Genomic DNA, 23167 nt, shown 5'->3' with positions numbered 1-23167 from the left:
AAATATTACATTAAATTTAAATTTCTCGAACTTGAAAGTTCAAATTATGTTTGATGTAGTGCTTCATAAGAACGTATCACCAAAGATTTTTAAAATTATTGAAGACATTTATTAAGGTAAAAGAAAATTTGAGTACATATTCCGTATGTTATAGGAGTGCCCTTTTTATATATATACATGTTTCATGAATGTTGAACTTTAGTGTGATTGATGAAGGCTAGTCTAGGTATGGTTAGACCCAGAACAAATGAAAGGAGATTGGGTGGACGACTCACAAAGAATTTGTTACAAAAAATTCAAAAATAAAATTGGTACAATTGTCATAGAATTCCGTTAGGACTCATTCACTCACCGACTCCTTATCCAATAGTTTCTTTTATCTACTTAATTTTCTTCTCAGAAACCATCATAAAAAATAGAAACTAAATTTTAATAACCATTATCCTCTTTTAGGAAATAAACATTGTCCAATACAACGACTCGTAGTTTGAAAAAATTATTTGGAGGTCTTATGGCACTGCGACGTGGTCACCCAACCACTTATCTACCACACATCTCTATGGTACCTATTATAAAATATATTGAACCTCACGAGAATTGATGGTGGATAGCGGCCCTAGAACCACTGAATAATTACTCGTTATAATTTACACTTATCATGGTTCACAGCCATAACCTTTCCTAATAAACTTTTTGTTACCAACTTCAAAAGATTTCCTACTTATCTCACAATAATCAAAATTTGCAAAATACTATTCCCTCCGTCCTTTTTTTTGTGTCCAGTATTTCATTTTGGGCTGTCCCTTAATAAGTGTCCATTTTGTAAAGTTGGGGGGTAAAAGTTTGTGTATTGTCTATTTTGTCCCTAAAAGTAGATTTTATTTTGAAAAGTTAATGAGTAAAAGTGTAATGATGATGGGTAAGTAAGAAAAGTGGAGGAAAAAGTTGATGGGAAAGGTATAATGATGATGTCTTTTTAATAAGTTGGAGTTACGAAGCAGGACACTTAAAAAGGGACGGAGGGAGTACTACGGAGTAGTAGTACAACGAAAGGAGAATGTAGTAAACGCACCTCTACACGCGCGTGATTACCAAAAGTGACCCGAGATTTTTCAAGTTGGGAAGGGGAAGTTGAGGAGGATGTGTAAAAACCAGTGCATCTCTGTCCGACGCGTGCCCCCTTCACAGCTGTATCCCAAGTAAAACCGCTTCCCTGCTACAAGCGGTGCCCATAACGCCTCACCCCACTCCCTCTCCCACCGGCCCAACCGGTCTTCCCTTTCCCCCTCCTCCCCCACTATATATCCCCAACCGCTCCTCTCTCTCCCGAAAAATCCCCCCCCCTCCCCACATATATATAGATATAAACTTTTTTCTCTCTCTCTCTCTCTCTCTCTCTATATCTACATGCTATACTGAATTATTCACCATGGCGTCGACGAAAAAGGACGTGGATCGGATCAAGGGCCCGTGGAGCCCGGAAGAGGACGACCTGTTACAGACCCTGGTCCAGAAGCACGGGCCAAGGAACTGGTCCCTCATCAGCAAGTCGATCCCGGGCCGGTCCGGGAAGTCGTGCAGGTTGCGGTGGTGCAACCAGCTCTCGCCCCAGGTGGAGCACCGGGCCTTCACGCCCGAGGAGGACGAGACCATCATTCGGGCCCACGCCCGGTTCGGGAACAAGTGGGCCACCATCGCCCGGCTCCTGTCGGGCCGGACGGACAACGCCATCAAGAACCACTGGAACTCCACGCTCAAGCGGAAGTGCTCGTCCATGATGACGGATGAGGAGTTTGATAATACGCCGCCGTTGAAGAGATCTGTTAGTGACGGGTCGGCGATACCGGTCTCGGGTTTGTACTTGAGTCCGAACAGTCCATCAGGATCCGACGTCAGCGACTCGAGCGTTCCGCATCCTCCCCCTCCTCCTCCTGCTCCTCACGTGTTTCGCCCGACGGCGAGGGCGGGCGGGGTTTTGCCTCCTCAGGTGATGGAAGCGACGTCGTCGTCTTCCTCGGCGATGAATACTTCGCTGAGTCTGGCGCTGCCTGGAGTCGACTCGGGCGAGTCGATGCATATGGTGACCGAGTCGACTCAGTCGGTGGAGCCGAATCCGATCCCGATCCAGTTGATGCCGGTTTATCCAGTGGCGGCGGAGGAGGTTGCGGTGGATCGGAAGGATCAAGAGGCGGCGGAAGTTAGGGGGAATCGAGAGGCGGCGGCAGGAGTGGAAGAGAAGGCTTTCGTTCCGTTTAGCGCGGAGTTTTTGGCGGTTATGCAGGAGATGATTAGGAAGGAGGTGTGGAACTACATGGCGGAGGTAGAACAAGAAGGAGGAGGAGGTGGTGGGTTTTGTATGCAGCAAGCTACGGTGGATGGATTCAGGAATGCTATTGTGAAGCGCATGGGAATTGGCAGGGTGGAGTAGTTTAAATTAGTGAATAACGAATGAAATCAAATCAAATCAAATCAAGCCAAGGGGCTGAGGCAGAAGGGGAAGGGGGAAAAATTTGATCTTGGCCTCCGTACAGAGAGAGAGAGAGAGAGAGAGAGAGAGAGAGAGAGATGGTGGTGGTGGTGGTGGGAAGATGGAGGGAGAGCAGGAAACTGGCATCAACTGTTTTATTATCTAATGGCTACTATATGTTATGGTTTTATTACAGTATTAGGGGAAGGAAAAGATTCAAAACAAAGATGAGAAAACAATCATCTGAGAAATGAATGAAGGAAAAAATCATTTGGATTTTGAATCCAGATTTGTTCAAATTGTCTGGTCTCTCAACTTTTTTTTTTTTTTTTTTTGATTTGATTTTTTAATGGTGGGGAGTTCAGAATCTGAAGTTCCTGTTTGTTTGATTTGGATTGGGCGTAGGTTTACCAATTCAGGGTGGGGGCAAGGATGTGAAAGGAGAACAGTAAAATGTGAGCTGTAATAGACCACAAATCAAATCAAATCAATTTACAGCCATGTCGAAGTGACACATAAAAGTCATGCTTGTCCAAACCAAAAAAATTTCCATTCTGGTTTTTAGTTACCATAAAATTAATTTTTCACCAACTCATTCGGTTTTTTATTTTAAAATTATTTAACGATTTTTTGTTTTAAAATTATTTTACGGTTCGAATTATTCGTGCGGGTCCAACTACGCGTGGCGGCAGTTCCTCTTGGTCGGTTGCTACAGCAGAGTCCATATTTTTTGAAACTAAAAAGATAAAAAAGTGGTCTTGGTTGTGGTGAATTGTTTTTTTGCTCGTTTGATGGTGGGTTTTTTTGTTTTGTTTTTTGACACGGTATTTTAAAAGTGTTCTAAAAACAGGAAATTTAGATTGTGTCACCAGGAAAGATTTGGAAGGACTTTCGAAAAAAAATCCAACTTTCCTCTATTAAGTTATAAACCCACGAAAGTACTTACCAAAATGCGGTTGAGCTACATTCGCGTGATTTTTTAACAACTCAATTTGTATACAATGAGCAGAATTCACGACATATCTCGTCGAATGTGGATAAAATTGCTCTTTGTACTAGTTAGTAAGAAAGTTAAATACACGTTCTTAACTTTCCCACTTGGATTAGCATTTTTTCAAAATTTGTCATGCAAAACACAAGATTTTACCAAAAATCTTAATTTTTTTCATTAATTTTCCATATAATTGAACTATAGAAATATTTTTCGGCCTTACTCAAAAAATTCTTTAACACATGAACGTATTAAAGCAAAACGCTTTCCTTTTCCCTTTATTTTTTTTTTTGGAACTGAAAAAAATGCTCTAATGGCTACAGTTTCTTTTTCCTTCACCCCGTCAAAATTTAATCGAGAGCAAGCAACCAATTTATTAGGAAAAATTTCAAAATACCATTCAAACTTTGACCTCAATGTCTAATAGACATCCAAATTTTCATAAATTTTTCAATTTTATACATAAATTATTGTTCCTAGTCATTAAATTAGACGTTTTCCATCAAAATCTGTCAAATTACTAACGGATTTTGTTAAAGGCTCCGTTAAACATGTTTATGCGACGTCTCAATTTGTCAAGTGAAGGAGAAGGAGATTATTACCAAAAAAACAAAAACTGAAAAGAGGAGGAGAAGAGCAAGAGGACTCAAATCCCCACGTCCATCAAAACCAACTAACCGTATCTTGAATACTAAACCGCTGTCATAAAATTTAAAAAACAAAAAAAATAAAAAAAAACCGCTGTGACGCTGTCCGAAGTCAATATTACTTTATTAAAACCTCCACAAAGCTGTTGCCCCACGGTTGCGCTCCCCAACTACTCCCAACGGATTCCTACTCCTAACGGACTCCTTATACTCTTCATCTCTCACTCTTGATTTCAAAATTCCCAGAATAGAATACACTTGGCACTTGCAGAACCACCAAAATAGCAACCAAATGATTCTTCCCGAAAAATTAGCAAAAAAAGTCACTTTTTGGCCTGAAAAGTGATTATTTCTCTAAATACTTGGGTTTTCGATTCCTCTCGTCGAGACGAATTTATAACCCACAAAAATTTGACGCAAAACTAACAAATGAAAAAAAAAAAAAAAATCAACTAAGGATGATTTTCAAATTTAAGTTAACTTCATAAGAACACAGCCTTAGTAAGCTCGCAACTATGATTTAATGCTAGAGTCAGCAATTAAAAGCGAAGAGCAAAGGGCATTTTATTGGAAGACTTAAATCTTACTTTCTCTGTCCCAAATTTGATGTCAATTTCTGATATCCACGCCAATTTTAATTACTCCCTCCGTCCCTGTCTAGATTTAATAGTCATTTTTTGGAGTTTGTTCTATTTTTCAATCGATTGTAGCTTATAATTTATAATATTTTATGTGATTTCCAAAATATTGTATTATAGAACTAATCGAAATCTATTAAACAAGATTCATATTCAATATGAAATTTATTACGGATTCAAAAATATAACCCATTTTTTAGCGGGTTAGAATAGAACTAGAGACAATTAAATCCGGACGGAGAGAGTACTATATCTTTCAATATAGATCCCAAAAAATATGCAATATAGATCTTGTTTGATAGTTCTCAATAAGTTCTATTGTACAAAATTTTCAAACTCATGAAAACATTATAAATTGAAAAATATAAGCGATGAAAAATGACACGAATTTCAAAAATTGTGACCCTTTTTGAAACAGAGGGAGTACTATAATTTGTACTTGGCTAACACATTGGGAGAACCGTTGCGAATGTTAAATATAGCAGAAAAATTCACATGATTCCAAATTCAAGATGACACCAACTCTACAGTAGTAGTACTCAAAACACAAATCTTCCGCAATACCATGAACGTTGGCGTGTTTCCATCTACCCGACCACTACGAACAAGTTAGGAAGACGGTGCTAGCTTTCCTGAAGCAATTAAATATGGCACCGTCTACAGGTCGTGATCTAAAGGACCGTTGCACGATTCACCTGAAGTATGTATGTGTCTTAACGTTTTTCAACGAGACAAACTCACCCAAAGAGATGCTGGTTTAGTGTTGCTTGCAACAGTAGCATAACAGATGCTAAAACAGAGGAAATCCAGATTTGAGACCATCCCCGATGTTCACAACTCGACTGTTAAATCTCCTTTTGTTGCGATAAAAGTTAGATAACTCATATGCTTGACGCATTTGTAAATACATTACGTACGCAAATTTGAACACATTTCAATGGCATTTCCCTCTTCATTCTGATTTTCCACTCTTTCCTTCGCTTTTCTCCCTCCAACTCCCCCTTCCGACCATTCCCCTCTACTCTAAAAGATCAATATGGATTTAGATAATTTTGATGATTTGGTAACCTCTTTTACAACTATTTACCAGGTTCATATCTTTGGCCCTCCCGCAGCGACACTTCTGGCCACTTCCGACCAACATTACAACCCCCTACGCCAACTCTTTCTTTCTTTCTTTTTTTGAAAACATTGATTTAGTTTTCTGCAAAAACAAAACATGTTTCCTCCTTTTTGTAATTTATGTAAACAAAAATAGAAAAACTGACAAAACTACCACACACATTGCCTCAAGGTCTGAAAAATACATACCGGAAGAAATAAATATCAATAAAAACAGTATGCCCTACATTACATGAACTTTATCAAGCTCATTTTCTGCGACTCCGAGAAAATGGTTATTCGTGAATAGACATGCAAATGTACACTAGACACTAACTTTTTTTTTTTTCTTTTCTTTTCTTTCCATCATATATACAGTATTAAAAAAAAATTAGCACTCTGCTTGAGCACAATGAAATCACCTTAAAGGGCTATGAAAAGATGGTTCTGGCTAAAGTGGTGCAGCCTGAATTGTACCTGGGCGGGTGCCATGGCTCCTTAGAACCATAATAATCGATTGGAGTTTAGCAACCATGTCCAAAAGATTTTGCGTCCATGACAATGTTGGGTTATTTAGTGCCCGGATAGAATTGAGACAAACAAGAAGAGTTCCACCTTCATGTAAAAGAACCTGCACATTCATCAGGTACGAGATGAGGGGAAAGGGGTAAATCAAGCTACTGATTTCTCCATTGCTTATGCTCAACAGAAAAGCAAAGCAGCAGCAAAAATAGACTTCAAGTGGTTAGAGATGATTTCAAAAGATTATAAAGCTAATCCTAACATTTGCTATTCCAATCCTACCAATTAACAATACTAACAATTTTGTGCTAAAATAAATTCCATGATGTAACAACTACATACTGATTTAACCAAAAAAAAACAACTACATACTGTTGTATATGGAAAGCAGACATTTGAAATCAGGTACAACTATAATAACCACCAAAATTTAATTTAATACTTGGGATGACAAACACCCACAATACTAGTATAAGATCTTTTCCCACCTCACCTTCTCATACTAATACCTCGTACAGTCGTCTGCTATTTCTCAGCATCTAAAAGATATAAAGCACAAGTATCGGGTTTCATATTTTTCTATATATTTTATATATTTTTTGGAGGAACAAAAACTACCTTTCAGCAATCTTTCTTATAGCTTTCACGGAGAGCAATGATTTCTCCCACTTCGGAATGTTTGAAACTTGCAATACTTTGATTTATTTTTGGGGGTGGAAATTTTGACTGAAAACAAAACCATTTGGAGTCTCTGACAGACACGGAAATTTTAGTTCACCCATTAAGTTTTCCCACACTATGGGGTTCACATGCAACACAACATTTCAGCCCATTTTAGATGGACGTGAAGGAATTTTGGACTTCATAATTCAAGTGATAGCAACTAAATTGTGTATTATTCTTAACCTAGAAATCTGGAGAGCATTTCTGACAACATAGCGCCATTTAGCATACAATTAAGCAAGTTACCGACTTGAAATAAACTGAAACTACATTTACCTATTACCGACACAACAAATGTCCATGCATTAACCTGGCCCCACCACGGTGTCAAACTTAGAACTGATCTACGAAGCAAAGAGGATTGGATCTCCATCAATGACATGCTTAGAACCAGCAAAAATTAGGATCACACTAAGGAATCTTCTTTGTTTAGCACTTGGAGGGCTAGAAGCACCAGTTAAAAAACCTGGGTTGGTAAGTTGCTTTCCTCGAGACATTAGGCATTGATTCTGGCTGCTAATTTTGAAAGCGGACCTTTGTTTGATTCTGACAGGCAGCATAGGTGTCAAGCAGTGCTGGGTACTTCGACAAGAGTAATAACGTCTGGAATCTCAGTCTTTGAATGGATCAGCTGGCAGTATTTCTAGTAGCCACGCTGGAACACAAGACTTGCAACACTGACTTACCTAGGGCAAGGGCCTAAAATATGAAAAAGGCCAGGACTCCAAGAAGAAGTCAAGCCTGAGGTCAAGAACAAGATTGGATCACAAACATGGGGTCAGGGGCGGACCCACCATAGGGCAAGTGCCCCCACGACCTTAAATTTTATTTTTATTTTTTTTGCGGTTTTGTATATATATAATTTATGTTGAATGCATGTAAGTAGTTGTCTGTTGGTGCAGTGGTAAAGTGCTTTCCTTTTAACCAAGAGGTGCTGGGTTCGAGACTTACCCCATGCACACCTATAGGTTTTTTTTGCCTTTTTCCTGCTAGTTTCTAGCTATGCAGTTTTGTGGAGCTTTGTGTGTGTTTTTTTTTGCCTTTTTTCCAAAAGGCAGTAGAAAATGTGTGGTTTTTTTTTTTTTCAAAAGGCAGTAGAAAATAGTAGTGCGTACCTTATTTTTTATACTATTCGTGAGTTCGAGTCTACCCCACATTGCATTTGTATACTTTTTGTCTCCAAAACTGTAATAATAGAGTTAGTAATAAAAAAAATAGATGATGAACATGTGATAATGTTGTTTTAATGCATTTAGTCAAGGTGAGCAAGTTTGCCCAAGTAGTTAACTTGCCCAAGTAGCTAATTATTAAAATACATATATACTTTAAAATTGTTAATTTATCGTGAATGCTAAAATTATTTTGAAGTAAATGTGATTAACTGTAACTCGTACATTTCGGTTACAAAAAAAATTGGTGCCCCCGCTGTGTCAAATTCCTGGGTCCACCACTGCATGGGGTTGTCTACTCTAACCCTTAAGCTATGGCCTTTGAGTTGTTCATTGAAATAGGGTTCTAAATTTGATGTAGAACTACTACATATGGCAACATCGTATACCCAAAGGGAATAGGCCGCCCCCAGAATCAACCCAAGTGCTGCTAATGTGGCTACTAAGCTAAGCTCATCCTAAGATCCCTGCTAGATTTATTTGCCTACCTTCTTCCTAACTCTTGACTCATAATTTCGCTTTCATATAAATCACTTGGATCATCTTTTTTAATTCAATAGAATCGGAATAAAATTAGTTTGAGAATGGATCCCCAAGGTGCAATACTCGGGCTTAAGCCATTCTACTTACTAGAGTCGAGGTTTTAGCACAGTTTTCTTATTTTTTATCATGAAAAATTCACATCATAAGGTTTCTATGATTCTATCTAACGTAACTCCTGTCATAACACAAATGAATACTGAGGGGAAAAAAGAGACAGAAGGAGCAATAGAAAGTAAATATGAACTTATCATACCGTTAACCAAAGTGGAAGAAAACCCAAAACAGATGTAAGAGAGGCCAAAACAATGCTAGATAAAGCCAGGGCAACATTTTGTTTGACCTGCCAAAAGCAAGTCATGTAAGAAAAAGAGCAAAATGGACATGAGTAGTGCAGATAACAACCTTTGTACCAGAAAAACCAAGCACAAGAAAACAAATGCAAGGTAGAGGAAAGTGAAGAGGGCATTTTGAGTACCAGGGAAGTTGTTTGAAGAGATTTAGCAAAACAAAATGGAAGACCAGAAATATTGTCCTGAAGCAACAACACATCTGCCACAGCAATAGCAGTTGCGCTAGCACGCTGGGCTAGCACAGCACCGACAGTTGCAGCAGCAAGTGCTGGTGCATCATTGATACCGTCACCCACCATAATAAGACCTCCCCCTGCAGTACAATGAAAACTATGTGAAGCTACCATTGTAAGTAGCCTAAGTCAAACATTTACTTTCTGTACTTTTACCCTATATCAAGCACTTCATCATTTGATATTGCCATTGACTAATATTCTAGCTTTCAAAATGTAGATATGTGATGTAGTGTGGCAAACATTCTCCAATGTGTCAGGTATTTCCAAGCCTGTGATGTATTATTCTATCCCACTTGTCCAAAAGGAATGTGGTTTTATTTTTGAAAACTGGTTGATTTCTCTTTTGAGCCTGATCTTTCCTTTTGAATGAACAGCACTTCATGCTGAGATATTCTTCTCGAACAAACTCTTTTGTGTTGTGATTCTCGAGTACTTTATATCGACAAAACACTTGCTGAAAATAGAATGTACGAACTACACATCAAAAGGATAACTGCTTTGACAAACTACGATGGTTGGATTAGTTACAGCACCAAACATTGTGTTTTTCAATATACAGTCAACAAATTCAAGCACACCCCAAAGAAGAAAAAACACAACGACTAAAGAGTGAGCTGAACACTTAGTTGGCCTGGAAATCTGAAATCTCACCTGTATCTTTTGAGATACTAGTTACATGACTGAGCTTATCCTCAGGCTTCAAGTTGCAATAAACCTCATTAATACCAATGGCATTTGCAACTCTCCACGCGCTGGACTCATGGTCGCCGGTTAACATGATTACTTGGAGCTTTGCTTGATTTTGTAATGCCAGAATGACATCCATAGCCCCAGGTCGAAGCTTATCCTCTAAATGAAACAGTGTTACCTGAAAGCACAGGCCATAACTGAAGTCAGAATATAGGTCGCATTATCACAGTGGATTCAAAATTGAGATGAGATAACATCTTTTGGATCTTAAAAAGAGGGACCAGACTAATCATTTGATATTGATTGCTATCCATCATCCACTGTACCAATTTCTATGGCAAGCCAACTGGGGGACATGAGGAACTCAATGATCAGAAGTATTTTACTTCATTGTCTTTTCAATTTTTTTTTCCCCTGAAAACCAAGATCTCTGAAGAAGTCGAAGGACACTTGGCCCTGATTCCCTGAATTCTCCACCCTTTATTTCTCCACTAAGTGATGCTATTTCCATCAGTAACACAGATGGACCATGCTGAGTATGTAGCATATTGAATTATTTGCAACTGTTCACAGATAGTAATGGCATCAATGTTCAGAGCGTAATGAACCTCATCAATTTCCTACTATGTTATCTAACCTAAACAGATTAAGACGACAAAAATTACCATGTTACTAGGAATGTTTTTGTAAATGATTCTGCCACGGAGGATTTCAAAGAATTCACAGAAAGGGGGGATAATTGAAAAGGCATTTCTGAAAGAGGAAATATCTAACAGACTCATTTTAACATGCTCATTTACATTTCAGAAGGTTCTTCATCTGTTAATTATTACAAGCATGTCAAAGAAGAGGCACATTATGGAAAAATGAGGATGCCCTGAAAGTAGGAGCACTGTAATCCTCGTCATTTAATTCAAACAAGGGCTGCAGATAAAAAGGTTTGCATACATGACAGCGAGGGAAGTGAAAAAGATGCATAAATCTCCCATTGTCAGAATAAAAACATGTAATCTACCTCTAAAAACCCTCTTTTATCTTTTGTAAACGGGAAAGGATAACTACGACACCCGGAACTGATATTAAAACCACCTTGAAACACAAAAAGAACACCCAAGTCACAGCATCCAGGACCATCATAATTCTATCACAAATAAGAACATCACCTTTTTATTGTTAATGGCCAGAGCAGCATGAACAAAATCACTTCCATGAGAAGATGAGATCACTGCTTCCACAATCTTTTTTGATTCATCTTCAGAGTTAAAAAGTGAAGTGATGAACTCTACAGAACCAAGTGAAGCTTTCAACGGTTCACCCCCTCCAAGTCCTGGCTATAACAAAATAAAAATGAACTTCGAATTATTTTTTTCATAATGGTGAGACACCACGATGAAAATGTTAAGCAAGAAATAACTTCATGTGCAATCTACTTAAAGAAGCTTTGAAACAAGTACAACTAGCAAATGTCATTATATGATCAGCAGTAGTGGTGTGATCCCAAAAGTGTGTTGGATTAAGAGTCAAGACCTAAACAAATTTGAGCAAGAATATAAAATAATAATGCCGTTCTCATGAACCCATTGCATGGGGCGCACCAATTGCAACAATTCTGAGTAACAGATACATATTAGAGGCGGGATAAAAACGAAGAAGAGATATACTCATTAGAGTCCATCAATGTATGATCCACCACTATGTGACACTTGTCCACTTAATTGAGAAGGAGGATGGATAAGCGAACAAAAATCAATGCACATGTCATAAATCAGTAGTCATTTGTATAGTGCTGGAGAAGAGACTACCTCAATGCTAGATAATGTTGCAAAAAGACCTCTACCAGGTAAATTCTCAAAACTTTCAACAGAAAAAGAAGGAAGGTCTTTCCCTACACTGTGATCCACAACAGCTCTGCAACAGACAAACGAAACAAGTGATAAATACTCTCATAAAGAAAACTACAGACTGAAAAATAGAGTCTTATGTCCAACCATGCGATAATGAATATAACAGCACATCATAAGTTCTAACTGAAGCTGATTTATAGAGGGTAAAGGGCCTAAAAGCTCTCAGTACAAGAAGATAAATACTTCTCTAGCTCTTGTCTCCACCCTGCGTCTTTCTCCACATAGGAGAAAAATACATTAGAGGAAGGGATAACTGAACATGCATAAAACGCATCAAAGATGGACTTTAAAGAGTCATTTTTGAGAAGTGATTTCATAACTGAAAAAGGCATAAGGGTAATACCACCCCCATAGAAACAGAGGCTTCCAACAAAAAAGCCCCGATACACATCGGTTGTGCATTAAAGCTCCCATAAATCTAGGTGTTCATCAAAATTCAACAATATAAAAACTATCCAAAGAATTTCTATATAACCCTGGCTTGTCAATATCATCAAATATCTTATATTCCTCTCCCGCCAAATGGACCACGTCAATCTATTTTCTGATACTGGAAGTAAGAGAATAGGGAGGACCACGCTCAAATACAATCAATTCATGAACCATAGATCAATAAACTGTTGATAATAATTATAATGTTAATGCTTTCACTTTACAAGGTAATATAGTACGTAGGTACGTGTCCTAATTATTTCAGAGTTGAGACCATTTTTCTGGGTAGTTCAGTATTAGTTAAGCCAGAAACTCCCGCTTGGAGATACCTGTAATTCTACTTTGCAAATTAGAAATTTTAGATACATGAATTAGAAATTTATCCTGATAGCTTAACAGTTTAAATAATTAGAAAATTAGTCTTAGGTCCATTATGTGAACTTCATAAATCCACAAGTCCACCTATTAATTTTGTAAGGTCTCAAGTCCATTTTAGGGTACCCTAGAGTAGGGTAGGGTACCCCAGGGATTTAGGCACTTTCATAAGATTTTAGGGGGCAATTTTTTATTATAGGATAGGGTACCCTAGGGTTTAGGCACTTTTATAGGATTTTAGGGTGTTTTTTCCTATTATAGGGTTTTAGTGGTTTATGCACTTTCATAGGGTTTAGGATTTTAGGCACTTTCATAGGGTACCCTAGGGTTTAGGTTGTGTGGACCTTAGTTGCAGGAACCTTCAACTATGCCCACGTTTCTTCGACAGAAACGCGTTTCCGCGTTCCCGTCGAAGGAAACTCCAAGAAACTTGTCCCAATGACGACGGGAACTCGTTCCTTACCTATACGGGAACTTACACCAAAAACAGTTGAGAGACTTACGGTTCAAGCTGCAATTGGTACCTTTAAAGTTGTTTTGTTCTTTTTGATGTGCACATCAGATCTTAACCTTCTAGAGTCATACTAATGCCTTTAACTTTTATGCCTACTTAATATGCACAAGAGCTTTATTGTATAATCACGTGCTACATTAAAAATGTTGAAATATAACTAGAAACTTATAATTTCAATAGTAATATTTTATGTGGTAGAATAATATTTTTATATTGACATTTAACAATATAAAATTCCAAAATATATTTATAATTTTAATAATTTTTCCTAACCGCTCCCAATGGCGCTCCCATACTTCTATGATCATCCGCTCCCCCGTCCCCGCCCCCGCTCCCGCTTCGTGTAACTAAGGTGTGGACTTGTGGCTTTACAGAACTATTAGGTGGACTTGTGAGCTTATGAAATGACAGTGGACCTATCACTAAATCTCCCTTGAATAATTTTGAAACATAGTATCTGCAGGAAAAAAGTAGCATATGCAGTCCTTAGAACAGAGAAAAAGCTTTAGTAAGTTAACACTTTTCTTCCGCGAAAATTACCTTCCAATGGGGTGAGTGGTACCCTTCTCCATGGCTGCTGCCACTGCAAGAGCTTCTTTTTCACAACTTGGAATGCAACAAGCAGCAAATTTTCTTCTGTCATTCTCCATGTGTCCATGGATAGGTTCAATAGCTTTGCACATAAATTCCCCAGTTGTCAATGTGCCAGTTTTATCAAATGCAATTGTGTGGCAAGAAGCTAGCGCATCTAGAACATGCCCACCTTTAAGGAAAATTCCCTACGAACACAATCAGTTTGTTAAAAGTTGAGAAACAAAAATGGAAGAACTGTGTTGGAACAAGGATCATATGAAAAAAATATCAAATCTTTCCAAGATCCAAGTTTAATTCCATCAATACAGAACCTATTACACGGGCAAATTATATACCAAGTTTATAATCAACCCAAAAATAGACTTATTGTACCAGCTGAAATTAAGGAGGAATCCCAAGGTAATAAAAGAAATGGTACTGTTTTGTTCCAAACTGGGGTCCTGTGAATGGTGTCAAATATGGGATTCAAAATAAATTGGCACCAAAATCATTAGAAAATTTGAAATTATAGAGAAAAATTATATTAAATCAAGTTGAAATAGAGGAGTAATTCCAGAGTTTATTCAATTCAAAACAATCTCCAAACTTAATTCAAGAGGCCTCAACTCTCCCTCCCTCCCTCCCTCAATAACTGCAAGACTTCGGATAGGGAACCTCCAAACTTAATTCAAGAGGCCTGAACCCTCCTCACACACACACACACACACACACAAAAGAAAACATGGGCACACACATACAACGTATCAAACCATAAAACTGACTTTCCGACACCCATAATCCGGTGAAGTTTTCGGAAGAGTAACAACAACTACTCCATTAGGACTTATACTTAATTGAGTTTGAACAGTTATCTATTTGCACTTCGACATTCAACCGTTATCTTAAGTCCAACGGTTTGTGAGCTATACAACAAAAAAAAAAAATTGCTAAAAACGTCGCCATTATTGGTAGATGACCAAAATAGATAACCAAAAGCAGAAAACAGAAGCAATCTTTAAAAAAAAAAAAAAAAAAAAAACCAACAATATTCGTTGAGAGAGAGAGAGAGAACACACTTATACGAATCACGAAGAGTATGCTTTATTGCTTAATAATGATTAACACCTCTGGTTATACCTTTCTTGCACAGGCGCTAATTGCAGTAGCATACGCCAGAGGAGCTACAGCTAACGCACATGGTGATGCTGCCACCATGAGTCCCAAAGCTCTATAAACTGATCCTCTGCAAACTATATGATAGAATCATTACTAAAAGAGTACAAATGCTCATCGCGCATTGCGGACAACAGAAGACTACATGTCCTCAGGACTGTTTCCTTTTCCCCTGAATGAGAACTACAACATAGATCCATTCAAGACGGTCCCCAAGTGTGTGGAACCGGAGACAATTCGGGAAAGTCACTATACGTGAAAAGATGTGAAAATGTATCCATCAATAGATACGGCTAGGGGGTTAAAAAAGCTTAAGGTGCCAAGATCCCCCGGCACATGCCTCATCAGAGCTAGGCAACCACAAGAAAATTTCAAACACAGGCAATTGTAGAAACGAAGGCAAATTTTAACATTAGAATTATTTCTAGAACTCCAAAAACAAAGGAAAAACACAACATTCCAAATGTCCAAATAAACAAATAGAAACAAAAACGTAAAATCCATCACAAAGTAGTTCCTCAAATGCCTAAATAAACACCTAATGCCAAGGTGCGCCCCTTTTGTGCCTCGGCCTCACATCATACATGTCGTGTTGCCACAAGGTGTTTGAGGCCCCAAGGCTGCGCCTCAGAGGGATTTTTGGAACACAGGATACACTGATAATACCCATAGATACCGAGTAATGGGCTTGAGATGATAAAAATTGAATCTCACTACGTTTTCCTTGTTGATGCTGCAAGTAATTTGATGGTGAAGAAAATCAATTTTTCCCCTCTTAAAGGGGTATGACCCAGGTGTACATGAGGTAATACAGGAGACATATGCACGCAATAGATCTAGAAATAACAGCAGCTCGTGTGGATGCCAACAGTTAAAATAACAGAGATAAAGCTTTTGTTCTTGTGAAGATTTTCGTGTTCCTTTTTCCTCTTCCTGTTAATGAGATTGTGTTATGTTCATTGGAAAAAAAAAGGCATATGCACAGCCACTATTAGCACTGCAAAGTCTACACTGACTACAGTGAAACATCATTTAGCATGCAGTCAGCTGGCCAAAAATTGGCAATTGTTTAAGATACACTATCTTTTCTTGATATTTGTGGTAAAATAAACCTACCAATGCCTTCGATACCAACTACTATTACAGTAACCAAAAAAAAATGTCCCCATTAGTGTATTCCTGCAAATTAGATTCTGGGGTTGACTGATGAATGCACAGTGATCTGAAAAAAGCCAAACAATAATTAACAGTAGAAACTAATAAGCAAATTGACTATTGAAAATGATACTAGAGACCCTGTCGTCATTAAATAATGCAGAAACCAGCTAAAGACAACTAAAATCCTACAGAAACGGAAATGCAACACAAAAAAAGAGTGGGCAGATAGTAGAACCATAGAACTTTTCAACAACCATGAATGGAGAGACTCTTAAAATTACCTGCCGTACTAAATAGTGGCCACTTGAAAAGCAGTGGCCCAAGTAGGGCAACACCAACTGATAGAACCACAACCACTTTACTGTAGAGATCACCAAACTTGTCCAGCCACCTCTGAAGCTTTGGTTTACTTAGCTGCGCTTCTTCAGTCAATTGCACAATCCTGCTCAACATCGATTCTTTCCATGTATTTTTTGCCTGAGTAAACATGCAGTTAAACTGAGTAACCACACAGACAATAGAGTAGCAGAACTAAGAGAACTATCTTGTAGTGATGAATAAGGTCCAGGAAAGTATGTTGGAAACTAAAATGTTTTCTCAGTTGTGTGTGCAATCAGGCAATAGAGTAACCAACAGAAAAGAAAGAAGGAAAGCCCAATAGGTCCCCAATGCAAAGGGTCCTAGGTGCTCTCCGTGCCCTTTAATGGGGGTGCATAGGTTAAATATAAGCTGGCGAGGACGCCAACACAGCAGGCTAGGTACATCTAATGGCCGAAACAACTAACTCCGAGGAATTTAGACAGTAGCTTCGTAACTTTGTTAGAAGGGAGGCATCCCACAAAACGAATGTTTTCACAGCCACTATTTAATCAAAATACACCCAACCAAAAAAATTGTAACTATCATTTGGATGTCCAAGAGTTTGCAGACAAATCACCCCCTTAAGTATTCAACAGACTGCCCAGAGCCGAGACCATCATGCCACCAGTTCCCACAGCATGCACCCCATTGCTTCCAAAACCAAATGAAAACCATCGTATCGGCATACACCAAATCCACTTCTTCACCACTAAGCTATCACCAACACAACATCTATGTCAATCCATCATGTTGGCATATCCTGATCCACAAGGCCACTGACAATGGCCACTAAAATGGCAACTTGGGAGTAATAAAGTTACAGACATTTGGAAACATGCAGATGGATTTCTTAACTGCACTTCTTAAAAGAATTCCCTTCAATATGTTCAAGGGGAAGAAGTGGAGGATCATCTTAGGGAAACAAAAGTTAATCATGAGAAACACTGAAAAGTTACTGGCTGACATAGATGCACGTAAAATAAGCTAAGAACCTTTTCTCACCTACGTTTCAAAAAATTTCAGGAGAAACATACTTGGAGTAAAAAAGAGCAAAAAGAAAGAAGACATACACCAATATCATTCTGCATACCAATTATGACGAAATCGCACTTCAAATCTTCAATAATGAGAATTTTAACAGTCTACCAGGAAATTGAGTTAAGTTAAAGCACATACCTTTACTATCATCATGCCATCCAGGTTCCTTGCACCGCCAGGAATAGTATCTCCAACTTTCCTCTCCACTGGTTTGACTTCTCCAGTCAAGTGCTCGATGGTAATTGTTGATCTACCAAGGAAAACTTCACAATCCACAGGTACTGACTGAAAATGATACGGGCTAGCATTATGACACTTCTAGGTTAACTGAAGCATAATTTTAAACTGAACAAGTTATTGATGACAGCAGTCAAATAGTCAGAAACTGGGGTGTCAGATTATGGTGACAAAACTTCATGAAAATTAAATCTGGAGTATAAAGAGACAATTCCTCTGATGTGTATAACATTTGGAAGGTACAAGCCTACCAAAAAGGTCAGTTCACCACAAACGTAACTGGAGAAACCTATTGTTTACCTCATGACTCATGCATTTTTGCAGGTGCCTTCAACGTGTCCTCCAGCCTCCAAAAAGGTGAAATAAAAGTAGGGAGGCATAATATACTGTTATCCATTGACAACACACACACCCTCACGCCCACCCACACATGACCCACACGTGCCACAAACACACACGAAAAAATAAATCATAATAAGTGAATGATAATGAAAAATAAATGAAACAAATTCATACATAAATAAGAAAGAAAGAAAGAAAAAATGCTAAGAAAGAAGTTCTTATGCATGCCTATACTATGATCATGTAATGTGCTATTCGTGACTATAACTAAATCCACCTAATTCAGGCTTATTCTGTCCTAAAAACAAACAGCGCTACTCCATACTAACATGCAGATCTAAACAGCTTAACCCTCACAAGCTCATGAAAACATGAGTCATATGAAAATGATTTGAATGTGCTTTAACCAAAACGGAATCCAGTACTATTGTCAGCACAAAAAGTTAAAAAACGGAACATTGCAATGACAACAAAATTGATAGCCATAAAGTTTCTTGTGAAAAATTAAAAAGAAATTGCAAGTACAGACCTCACCAGCTTTGACCAATATATACGAGCCGACTTCTAAGTTGTTTACAGGGACTTCTGTGTATGACAAGTCAGAGAAATTAGGCGACTTCCCATTGCGTACTTCCAGCACAAGAGCAAAATCTGGATGATTTTCCTTCAGCTCTTTCACATCAATCTTTGAACGGCTGGTGAAATACTCTTCAGCTGCAGCCATAGTAGATATTAGCCAGTAAGAGTTTATATCCTCCCCCAACTAACATGGAACTAAACAAATTCAAAATTACCGATATGGGCAAGATTAAACATTGCAAGAAGCAAGCCTCCTTCCAATGGGTTTCCCATAAACGCAGATGCAAAGGCTGCAAGAGCCATTAGTACATGAATGTTTATTTTCCCACCCGTAATATCGATGAGCGAATCAAGCGAAGCAGACACCTGACATGAATAGAATATGATTCCAAAGGTTACTAAAGCAACATAATAACTACACCACAACGTGACAGAATTTTGACCTTCTATTTAGCCTAAATTTAAGAAATAAAATACAAGAGACCTAATCTCTTCGATATTAACATAATTCTCACAAACAATCTTCGTTTTTAAGGACTAAAAGAGAGAGACGTGCAAAGAGAATAACCAACAGGATGATGGAAGTCAAAAACACATTGCCCAGATCAATAAGAACCTAGTCCAAGGAGATAAAAAAGGAGGAATCATGTAGACACTAAACTTCATCGTGACAGGGTCATTGAATTGTCATCAATCATCATCCTGGCTAATCATACTAATTGATGTTTAGCTGCTAAAGCATTCATAACATCAATGCAAAGATTACAACACATGGTTATGGAAACATTCTCAATTGATTGGGATTGATTGATCAGGGCTCTTCTTCTTTTGGTTCGGACCGTTCGGTGAATTATTCGTTCACCATCTACATGCTTTTCTCCTTTCGATGCCACTGGTTGATCATTGGTTCACATTGCAGGGGGCCAAATCCATATACTCCAATTTGCTTGAATCATAAAAATGCATAGTTGATTTCTCTATTTTTATCATCTGAGATGTTTTACAACATGGTCGCATAGCTTCTTCCAAAGTAGGATTCTTGTTTGCCAGAATTAGAGATAATACAGCCATAAGAACACTTAATTCGTGAGACATTTCCAAATTATATCAACCCAACTCTAGCATCATAGCATTTCTGCCAATTTTGGGTCACCTACATGCATTTATTTTCCGAGAATCATCAGTCCAGTTTCGGAAAACCTTACCCTTATCCTTGGCTGTCCTCCACTTGTTTACCACGCTAAGCATGGATTAAATCACTCCTTATAGGCATCTTAGTTGGTCTACACCTCACAAGGCTATATATCCTCTTCAAATTTTTTCTCCCATATCATTGTCAATTGCTGCCAATTCTATTTCGTCTATTTTCTAATAACACCACTCATTCATCTCCACATTATCTTCACATTCCAGTTTTCAATCAATTTTGAATTTGATGCTTCTAGTCAGCAACATCCTCGTCAATTTCTCCTTGTTTATGGATATTGACTCAAAGGGTTGAAAAGAGATATTGCATCAAGCTGTTCGCAAGATAAATGGTGCATGACTTGTTACCCATCAAAATTTTACTCAGCTTCATTTTCTATTTAATACTCCACATTTTACATCCCAATTTTAACCCTGAGGGGTAGCTCAGCTAGTAAAGACCCTAACTTTGTGTCCCAAGGATTCGCTAGTTCGAGTCCCATCAGGGCTACTAGAGGTTTGCATGATTGTTATTCTCACGGCCACCTCTCGAACCCTAAGTCCTAACAAGCACTGACACAGAGACACAACACGACAAGGATACAGGGACACGTCATTTCTCAGAAAATTAAGAAAATTAGGACACAAACATGTCAAATGTGAAGTGTATTTGTATTACAAAGATATGTTATGAATTCATATAAACGTTGGAGACATATTAATGTGTTGCTATCATGTTCCAAGAGTGTTGCAACCATGTCCTACAGTATCCACAATGTTTCTAAGTAAAAGAACCATAATAAAAACATTGGACAAGTATTTAGGCATGTCCAATAAGTGTCCGGAGAATGTTGTGTCGCGTCCGTGACCGACACATGTCGGGCACGTATATGTGAGGCCGCTAGACGTGTCCGTGCTTCTTAGCTTGAACCCAACTGGGCAGGATGGGACCACTGAGCTATCAAACCCCAAAAAAAGCCTTTAGATTATGTAGTAACTCTCCACGACTTATGTATTCCTCTCATTAAGTGTATCCGAAAGTGACCAAGGGTGATGATTATGTATTTATGTTACTGGAAAGAGAGAGTCTAGTTACACAACAATACGTACAACATTTTGCACAACATGCCTAAATGTCAATGTTTCATTTCATTGGCAAATGGATAGATCACTTGTTTACCAATGTGAAACTGCCACATAAGCATGTTGCTTAAAATGTTGTGTTCCTAGACCTTGGAAATCGATTTTTTCCTCCCATGTAGCCTGACTATTGACATCTTACACACAAGTACAAAAACTAGGCAAATTATTTATCAAATAGATTTCAAATCAAATTGTTATCAGAATTGAAAATTAGGAGTTGGACTACTGGTCAAGGCTTGGGCTTAGGGGGCCTACTCCCTCCTAAGATCACAGGTTCGAAACGGTACTATCAACTACTTTGGGGCAGTCCGTACAGAGTTTTGCTATGACTTTAATTGGGACCGCTGCAAGTGGACAGTGGAATTGGTCCAAGATTAGTCAAGGTGAGCAAAAGCTGCCAGGACACCTGAGTTATCAAAAGAGAATTGCAAATTATGGCAAAAACTTCGTACCCCAACTAGAGGGAAAGCAATGAGAATGCAAATATGCTGCAGAGGCTTCGCAGCCGGCTTCGGAAGCACATAGGGACAAGCCGCCGCACAAACAAACAAAGCCGCCGAACAGCAGCACAGCACCAAATGCTCCCGCAAGAAGTCCGCCAAATCGGTCCACCTAATTGCTTTCGCGAACCGAAGGAACGATTCCTGAGCCCTAGTCAGCTTCGTGTTCTCGCAGCCGCGATTATGGTGGTGGTGGTGGTGGTTGTGATCTTCGTGTTGATGATCATGGTGATCGTGGTGGTGGGGATGGGTGGCGTTGGGGAGGGAGTGGGAGTGGCGTTGGGGAGGAGAGAGAGAGCGGGGAGGAGAGAGAATTGGAGGGAGGAAGAGGGCTTGGGTGCGAAATGGGTTGAGTTTGAGTGAGTAATTGGAGGGTTTGGTAATTCTGGGAATTCTTGTGAGGTTGTGTGATGGGAAAGGAGTGATTCCGACGTGGAAACGGAGAGTTTCCATGGTATTGTTTTGTCGGTGAGGGTTTACGTAGAGTTGGTTTGGTTCATGATGGACAGGGTTCTGAAGGGGAGTGGCAAAGGCAGCTTCAGCTGATGGTTTGCTCTCTCTCTCTCTCTCTCTCTCTCGCTCGCCGTCGATCGATTGGGAATGGGGAATGAGGGAGGGCTGGTTCGAAACAAGCCGAACTAAAAAGCGTTTTTACTTGGGAGTGGAGTGGGGTCGATACTGGTTGTGGACTTGCAGCAACGGTGACACCATTGTCACAACACCATGTGCTCATTTTACTTGGGGGTATTTTCACTCATAGAAAATACTAAAAAATAAAAACTTAACGTATTTTATCATCTCATTTTCATTAACAAAAAAGTTTCAATATTTTACCATCATATTTTCACTAACAAAAAAGTTGTCAATAAAAACTCTTTTTGCTACGGTAACTCTACTTAAAAACCCATCAACAAATTATTCAATACCGGAAATAACTTGACATTTATTCACTACCGGAAACACCTAATAACTTCTCAATCACAAATAAAAATCTACAAATTTTTCATTACCCGAAACACCCTCTTACTCGGCCCCCCACTGTACTCAAGTGTTTCGGAAAGGGTCTGAATATCAAGAAATTTTTCAATGCCGGGTGGATACCACATGGTGTCTCAGAGCATCCAGGCCATCCATTTCAATTTTGGACGACTCAGATTTGGAAAGAGAAAGAGGAGAGAGAATGGTGGGATGAAAGGAGATAGAGAATTTCAATCTGGACTGTCCAACACACTTTTGACCGCCCGATGGGCTGCTCGGGCACCACGTGGGTACGGCCACGTAGTACCCACCCGGTACCCAAAAATTTCCCTTGAATACCAGGTCGATAAGAGTATCGGTTTTTCTATTGGAATGTATCCTATGGGTATTTGTGAGATACTTGGTACTATTTTGAATTTTTCTATTCATTAGTTTTGTACCAAACTTTTGTTAATTATTTATTCGTTTCGACGAAATGAATAGAAAATATTTTTTTACTTTTCCTCAAAATATTTTTGAAAATATTGACTTTTAAGCGGCACTTTTTTAGCTTAAAAGTGAATATTTTTGAAAATATTTGGGTAAATGTACAATTTTTT

At 38.7% G+C, this 23167-nt stretch overlaps 2 protein-coding genes across 2 annotated transcripts; one reads left to right on the top strand and one right to left on the bottom strand.

Annotated features, from left to right (window-relative positions):
• Nucleotides 1–1334: 1334 nt before the first annotated feature.
• LOC131304888 (transcription factor MYB73) lies at nucleotides 1335–2766 on the top strand. Its single transcript, XM_058332347.1, has one exon. The coding sequence runs from the start codon at nucleotides 1430–1432 to the stop codon at nucleotides 2426–2428; it is 999 nt and encodes a 332-aa protein (XP_058188330.1). The 5' UTR covers nucleotides 1335–1429; the 3' UTR covers nucleotides 2429–2766.
• Nucleotides 2767–6040: 3274 nt separating this feature from the next.
• LOC131304887 (probable cadmium/zinc-transporting ATPase HMA1, chloroplastic) lies at nucleotides 6041–22327 on the bottom strand. Its single transcript, XM_058332345.1, has 13 exons — nucleotides 21543–22327; nucleotides 18978–19128; nucleotides 18713–18897; nucleotides 17743–17889; nucleotides 16488–16683; nucleotides 15013–15125; nucleotides 13843–14081; nucleotides 11880–11985; nucleotides 11241–11408; nucleotides 10039–10255; nucleotides 9277–9464; nucleotides 9055–9141; nucleotides 6041–6475 (listed from the first exon to the last, which is right to left on the bottom strand). The coding sequence occupies exons 1-13, from the start codon at nucleotides 22041–22043 to the stop codon at nucleotides 6296–6298; spliced, it is 2478 nt and encodes an 825-aa protein (XP_058188328.1). The 5' UTR covers nucleotides 22044–22327; the 3' UTR covers nucleotides 6041–6295.
• Between the last annotated feature and the right edge of the window lie 840 nt (nucleotides 22328–23167).

Source organism: Rhododendron vialii, chromosome 10a (assembly GCF_030253575.1).
Source record: "Rhododendron vialii isolate Sample 1 chromosome 10a, ASM3025357v1".
NCBI classification, from domain to species: Eukaryota; Viridiplantae; Streptophyta; class Magnoliopsida; order Ericales; family Ericaceae; genus Rhododendron; species Rhododendron vialii.
This window is presented reverse-complemented; position numbering and strand designations above follow the sequence as displayed.